This window comes from Rhipicephalus microplus, chromosome 2, assembly GCF_043290135.1.
Source record: "Rhipicephalus microplus isolate Deutch F79 chromosome 2, USDA_Rmic, whole genome shotgun sequence".
NCBI lineage: Eukaryota > Metazoa > Arthropoda > Arachnida > Ixodida > Ixodidae > Rhipicephalus > Rhipicephalus microplus.
This window is the reverse complement of record NC_134701.1, coordinates 282,881,935-282,889,741: the sequence shown is the minus strand read 5'-3', so window position 1 is coordinate 282,889,741 and position 7,807 is coordinate 282,881,935. Positions and strand designations below refer to the sequence as shown.

The 7,807-nt window shown below is 49.0% G+C and overlaps 1 protein-coding gene across 1 annotated transcript in view; it reads right to left on the bottom strand.

The window, feature by feature from the left end:
• Positions 1-292: 292 nt before the first annotated feature.
• LOC119180071 (uncharacterized) overlaps positions 293-7,807 on the bottom strand; it is a 251,986-nt gene continuing 244,471 nt past the window's right edge. The window contains exons 4-5 of the mRNA XM_037431215.2: positions 4,655-4,846; positions 293-2,034 (exon numbers count right to left, since the gene is read on the bottom strand). Coding sequence (XP_037287112.2) covers positions 1,876-2,034; positions 4,655-4,846 — 351 coding nt within the window. The 3' untranslated portion in view covers positions 293-1,875. The remainder of the gene's footprint in view (positions 2,035-4,654; positions 4,847-7,807) is intronic.

Below are 7,807 nucleotides of genomic sequence, written 5' to 3'. Positions count from 1 at the left end.
GTGCAATTTTTTTATGCAGTGGCTGATGACGATGAAGAATTGTGCCTGAAGTGTGTATGGGCCATTAACAGGTGATCAAGAACAAGTTTTCCAATGGGTTGGAACATTGGACGACACACACGTTACCGAGATCGCATTGGGTGACGCCTGGTTGTTGCTTTGATGCTCTAAAACACTTAGTTGCTCATATTAACGCTATTACTTTCCCAACATCAAGCCTGCTTAAGGCCTGCTTAAGCACCGGCGTGGCTAAGTGGTAGAATACTGGGCTGGCACGCAGCAGACCCGGGTATGAATCCTATTGTGTCTTTAATAGTTTTTTTATTTTATGAGTGTTTTTCTTATTTCTTGCCATACTGGTTCTGAGCTCATAACAGCTGATACATTCTGATCTCATAACAGCTTTCGCTGTAGAACTGTCGATCGCCAACCCTTTCCTATGTTACTGCGTGAGCCAATTGAATGAGTTGTGCTATGCTGGGTACTAGAAGATGGCACTAAGGTTACTTTCTTTTCTTTTGTTGGAACACTTTAAGATTGTCGCTAATGCATGCTTCCAGCACAAAAATGCAAGCTTCCAGCACTAGACCTAAAGTAACCCAGCTTCCAAATTCGTGTCAGACATGTCAACAGGCTGACTGCTCACAAGGCCAATTCACTCAAACATGGCGGAACTGAAGTGACGCTTCACGTGGCATGCAAACAGAATGACTACCGAAACTTCACTAAGGTTGAGTGTAGGCCTAGTTGGAGTAGCACGATTCGACGTTTTACAGCGCACGAAACGAGGATTACATGAGCTGTGAAACAATGGAGAACTATGTGCCTCTTTGTTCGTCTTCGTTCCACCCACTTATTCACACCATTTCTCCATTTTAGGTTGAGCTCAGTGGAAATAACGAGATCTACCCGGGACTGTTATGCGGAAGTCAATTTGATGTAGCGCCCCCAGCCGTACATAGAATGCGAAAAACAATTCTTGACGATGTACATTCGTCAGCATGCTTAACACGAACGCTTTGCAGCATGGCCTTAAACAATTTCACTGACGCCAGCGCCATCTTTGGGTTTTGTTTCAACTAGGTTACCTATACATAGCGACACGATATACAAGCTCACAGTGGTATTATCTCGGCGAGAGCTCCCAGCACTTCACGGCTGGCCAAAACCAGGGCAGGTCACGCTGCGGAGCGGTCGTGTTTACAGTGCTGACGGCTGCACAGTCGACACTAGCCGTGTGCTACAAAGGGTTATATCGGGACAGAGTTACACGTGCTTGCACAATTCGCCAAATGTACATAACAATGCTGTAAAACGGTTCGTGAGATGCATGCGCTAGCTGTGAAGCGATCGACTGATAGATCTGAGCCAGGCGCCTTCCCACACTTTAGATGACCAGACAGATCCCTTTATCACCGCGCGGAACGATCACGTAGCAGGAAAAAGAAAACCCTCTTGCATCAGCTTTACTTCGCTTTCGGGAAGATAAAGCATCGGGTAAAGAAACTCGACGTTATTTGGACAAACCTAATTTTCATATGCACGAAAGGCAGCCTTCCAAGGTACGCCGGTGGGCGAACCATTGCGTGGCGGAGCGCATGTTGGCTCATGGAACTTCTTCACCTGAATCAGGCTCGGTGTCGCTGTGTAACCACGAAGAATAGTCACCGCAGACGACGCTGACTCGACGTTTCGCGGAAAGCGTGACCCCAGAGGGTCGGCGGCCCTGCGACCCCAGTTCCGCGGAGCTCTTCGCTGTCGATCAAAAGTGGGACGAGAGACGCTTTAACAGGACACACTCACGCACGCACACGACATTAAGCACACAGGAGGACAACTTTGGGAGTCCCTATACGCTCTGTGGCGGGGTCGAGGTCACAGGTTGAGTTCAACGTCTGTGGAATAGCAGCCGATCTGCTCTCCGTCTCGCAGCACCGTGGCCTTGATGACGAATTCGCCGTCGAGCAGGTACGAAGGAAGGTCCGGTGGAAGTTCGGGCACCTTGAATGTGGACGGCTTGAGGCGCCACTCGCCCTGCAAGGCACAGTTAAAAGAAGAGCAGCACCGGTTACGCTTGAAACCGCAATCGGCACTTTTCCTGCTCTCGCGGGGCCTTCCAAGCGTGCGTCGCCTGTCCCGAAGCGAAGCAGCGCCTCGTTAAACTAGGGTATGTAACGTTACCCCTTTACGCCACCACGAGAGGCCATCGCTAGATATGATTCTTTAGGCAAAAGACTCTATCTGTGGGGAAACCTACCATTACTGAAATGTGATTTGGGAACATCAAATGTACAAGACAAGTGAGCGGGAAGAACCTTGCGTGCAGCGCTAGAAACGAATGATTGAGGCGTGTAAGCCTGTTCATGTTGCCTTGAAGAAGGACAGGCAGATTGGGTGAGTTGGTACGTTTTCATGATAAAAATGAACAGCGCTAAACACACAGAACAAACGAAAGAAGTGGCACAGCAGGCGCTGAACTTGCCACATGGTTTCGTTGAAAAAGACGCATTGCTTTTTTTTTATCGAACAAATGGCCCAAAGCGAGTGCGCATGCTCAGTGTTATAAACTATACATCCTCAAAGTAAATAGGCTAGTTAATCAGCACTGACCGGGGAGTTCACACGAGGTGGAGCCTTTGGGAATGACGTGAGACAAAGCTGAATTACCAAAGATGCAGCACGAAGTTACACCTTTGGTAATTGTTACCAGAATCGCTATACGTCCACATCAGTGGAACATGCCCCAACCGCTGCCGACAAAACCTTCCACAGCCATTACAGACTCGGCATGGATGCCACTTCGACGACTCTCTTTAGCGCACACGCAAGTATACCTGCCAGTCTACAAGTAAGCGTAAGTACGCCACCTTCAGCGGTTACGCGTAGCGTATTGAAATACCTCGGCGGTGATGTACTGGTGGTTCATAACCGCTTACCGTCAACCTCAATGGAACAGTCGTTACGGTGCTCGGACCTTGACCCAAAGGTCACGGGTTCGATTCCGGCCGTGGTGGGCGCATTTAGACGGAGGCGAAATGGTAGATGCCCGTGTACTGTACGATGTCAATGCCCACTGAAGAGCTCCAAATCGTCGAAATTTTCGGAGTCCTCCGCTACGGCGTCCCTCATGATCATGTCATGATTTGGGAGGACCATTACACCCCAGACATTAGTATCATTATTATCATTTTTATAAGCGCTAACAGCCCCTTCGAGGGAAAAAAGCTTTCTTAGCGATCCCTCCCGCCTTTTTTTGGCATTGTTGCTGCGAGCAACTGTCTTTTGGAGTGGAATGTTGAGCGAGTTGTTAGTCTGCGCTTGACTGTCTAAGTTTACTTTTTTGGAAAGGTTACACGTATTCCAAGTATGAATTTACAACTCGCATCGGGTCGGCTCATTGCTCTCCCGTAGTTGAGTACGAAAAACTCAAAATCGTTTCACACTTTTTTCTAAACACGTTTAAGTTTCTTTATTTCTTCGTCTATCGTCTCACCACGCTGTTCGAATTCCAGAAATCTCAGCAGCAACCCAGAACTCCAACAAGATCTTCGAGATGACCGCTGCTTGCATCCAAGTGGCGTTTCTGCGTGAAGACTTATACGTGCTAACACCGGTTTCTTATAAGTATTGACATGGGCAAATATTAGCTAGCCTTACAGATGTTGTTCTTGTCTTCTTCACGACATTGACGAAAAAAAATAACTGACACAAGTTTAACAACGCACATCGTCAGAGGCGAAGATGGGTGTCAGTGAACTCTGCCTCTTTACCACTGTGCATTGGTTCGAACCACGGTCGCGGGATCGAATACCGGCTGCGGCGGCTGCATTTTCGATGGAGGCGAAAATGCTGTAGGCCCGTGCACTCAGATATGGGTGTACGTTAAAGAACTACAGGTGGTCAAAATTTACGGAGTCGTCCGCTACGGCGTCTCTCAGAAGGTGGTTTTGGGGCATAAAGCCTCGCATATCAATCGATGGGCCAAAACCTCGCTTGAACCCGCAAATTATTATTTTTTTTATTTGCATCTTTTCGACTTCGCGTTCAAGGACAAGATAATTCTTCGCTCACAACTATACTGACACCGACGCCGGAATTTTTGCGAAAGAAGCTTTTTAACGCTGTCGCATTGGCACTGCCGAATTTAGTTTGCGCAGCTTATAAGATCGCTAGCTAGCGATTTGGGAGTTGCCTTACGGGCCATAGTTTCTGATTCGTCCACGCACACACGGGGGCAACGTGACGAAGAACAAGGAGTGCCGTCAGCTGCTTGCAGACTAACCGAAAGTCATATGTTTTTCTTCGACCAATCGCAGCATCGCTTGTACAGCGCATCACATATTCAACATGTTGACGCCACACACGTCACGAGGGTGACCGGAAAGGCCCTGAGAAGAGAAAGAGATATTTCTTTGAATTTGTGGCGCGCCCGCTGCATGCACCTTGTATGCATTACTCTTAATGCTCGAAAAAAAAATATCGGAAGAGATTTAGGGACCATTTCAAGGCAACACACCATGACGTGTTGTGATTACACAAGGATCTTTCAAGGTACAAGATGTAGTCTGTTGATGAAAGGCATGCGTAACCACAGGTCGTTTGGACAGTCCTTCTGAGTGCACACGAAATATACGAAGATGAAGAGTACACATACCTCGTGATAGGGACACTGACACGGGATCTCCTCCCCCGTCTTCACGTCCAGGCATTCCGGCTTGTTGAAAAGGTGTATCTTGCAGATGTCATCGTACGTGCACGAACCCACGCCATTGGGCAGGCACGGTATCGTCAACCACGTGGACAGGCCAAACAGGAGCGTCAGCTTTTTCTGCATCTCAAGGTGCACCTGCGTAAAGTTGGCACATAGTCTTGCTTTCCTTTCTACGTATATAAACGACGCACGACTTATAGCCCAGTTCTCGCTAAAAGCAAACGGGGATACGTGGTCACCTGGTCGAAATGTTTCGTTTATAATGATTGTTGGGGCCTTACATTCCGAACCTGATATGATAATCATATCTGTGAGCTGCCCCTTTACTTCGCCTTCGAGGTAGGTGTTCGCGAGGCTAAATGAAGTAACGCTGACAATGAGAACGCTTAGAAAGGGTATATGTGGATGATGTAGCAGGCCGAAGAAGTATGCAACGCCAGAGGAGTCGCGACACGTACTTGCCGAAGTGCGAGAATCCAAACGGCTCGTCGGAGTCTGACGTCACATTTCAGTCTTTGTGGCAACCCCGCTGAGACTTTCGCTTTCCAGTTGTCTTAAGGCGCGTTCACACCGAGCGCGTGAGCGGGCAAGCGGATTTTCGAAGCGGTGCGGCAGCGAGCGTGCGCTGCTGTTCAGACCGATGGCGTTGCCTTCTTCCCGTTCTGCCGCAAGCACGAGGCAATTCACCAATCCACGGCGAGCGTGTCGCCATCTTGCGGCACTATGCGATACTGCACGCACGCCTCTCGGGCGCTGATTGACTGCGGCCAAAGCGGCCAACTCTTTCGCGCTGAGAAGAGAGGCCGCAAATTTTCCGCTTTTGCGGATAATCTGCGTCCGCTTTCCGGATCCGCGCTCGGTGTGAAGGTGCCTTTAGCGACAGTGTAAAAGACCCGCACACTTTATTTATTTTTTCAAGAGCGAAGCTCGAAGTAAAATGTCGGGTGTCCGTAAAAAATAATTACGCAATCTTTCGCTAAAGGGAACCATCATCAGATGCGAAGCAGCAGGTGCTAATGTTTACACTGGCGGCGGCGTTGATGCTGGCACTCATCGCGACGTTGCGCACGACAGAAACCTGGGTAGGCGCAAATCACGCAGTGATGGATCAGTGTTTCCTACTGGGACATGCCTATTGCTGCTAATGGGCAATGAGGGACCGAAGACTCTGATTAGAGACAGAGACCCGCAATTCGCTTTTAGTTAATGCGCATGCTGCGAATTTTTATTGTTCAACAACACACAAGAGAAATCTCCCACCGGTACTACCTTGGATTAGGATGTTGTATGTAGCCGGCGGATGATCAAGATCCAGTGCCTGTATATACAGGGTGGCCAGTGAACAGTTGTGCAGATTAGGATTCGCTCGCAGGATTTCAAGCTGGACGGTTGTGCCCTCGCGATCTCCGACTTCAGCGTAGCTCCCGCCGACTGGTTCGCCCTCCGCGGTCTCCTGACGCCGTGTAGCTCTCGCATTGTGGCACCCCGCCCTTGGACTGCTTCGACCGGATCCCCACTTTCCTATCTCCTTCTTTTTTTCCTCTCGTTGGCTGTCTTCTTCTGCTTCTACTTTCCTTCTATTCTTTTTATCCCTCCTTCCCCCCACCCCTATAAGGCACTGCGCCGTGTCGCCTGAAGGCAGACAGAAATTAGGTGCCTTTTTCCTCTTCATTCTAATCACTACCACCACCACCACTCTGATTAGAGACAGAGACCCGCAATTCGCTTTTAGTTAATGCGCATGCTGCGAATTTTTATTGTTCAACAACACACAAGAGAAATCTCCCACCGGTACTACCTTGGATTAGGATGTTGTATGTAGCCGGCGGATGATCAAGATCCAGTGCCTGTATATACAGGGTGGCCACTGAACAGTTGTGCAGCGTGAGCAGTCAGTTTTTTTTTTTCTACCAACAAACTCGCTAGCAGATGCGTGCTAGCGAGTTGTAATCGGAGGTTGTAAAAGTAGGTTGTAATCGCCGCGGGGTGAGGTGCCTAGAGGAGATGGGGGGGAACGAGCCTAAGCTATGAGACGCTCTGCATCGGCGTTGCGAGGCAAGGATGGGGGGTAGGAGAGGAGCTTGAGAGAGAGAATAGGCGCATGCCCAGTGGAGCGCGGTCGCCACCAGATCAAGCTCACCCGTAAAATGCGCCACATCTAAAAAATCACAGGTTTGCCACAAAGGTGACAAAATGAATGCGATAGCAACAAATCGGAACGTCACGCGCAGAATAGAAAGCAGATCGAAACGTGCCCTGCGTTTCTCACGCACAACGACGCACGATACGTACTCACAGGTACAGATGCACGAGTATAAGCGTCTCAGTGTTTACTTCGCTGTGTCTGAAAAGCACGCACTTTTTGCAAAGGGAGACTGAAATGATTGCAGTGACATTTGTGCGACCGGTAACTACAACAGAATCGTTCCAGGTAAAGCCCGGGGCCAGCCAAGACGTACGATGTTCCTCTCCTCCCGACCGCAAGATTATGGCGCGCGAGGAGGCGTCGCTCCCCTCCTCTAAGCGGGGCAAAGTACGCGTGGGAGATTGTAGCGCGTGCCACCGTGCGATGTGGCGTTGCGCGCTCCTGTGCCATCTTGCTGGTAATGCTGAAAACACGATAATTCCCCCCGAGGTGCCCGTCAGCAGCGGTAAGTGGTAGATATGGGCTCTTTCCTGCCTCCCTTGTTTTTCTTCAAGTTTGTGCAGGAATTCAATTTTTCAAAAGAAAGATATAAAAAGCTTGCCGTTTCAACGTCGAAGGATGCGCTTTTCTGTGGCTCAGTGGTTAACGCCTCGCACTCACGATTCGGGAAACCCAAGTTCGATTCCGCGCGCCGGGGTCTTTTGCTGCTTTTTCTTTTTTCTTTCAATATATATATATATATATATATATATATATATATATATATATATATATATATATATATATATATATATATATATATATATATATATATACGGTGAGTGACGGCGACGTCGGCAGCAAAATCCAGCCGAGAGTGTACATATAATTGCTATCGCAATAAAACCCTCCAGACCGTTGCTTATGAACCACACACCCCCGGGCGGAGACAGTCCGCGCAGTCGCCGTGC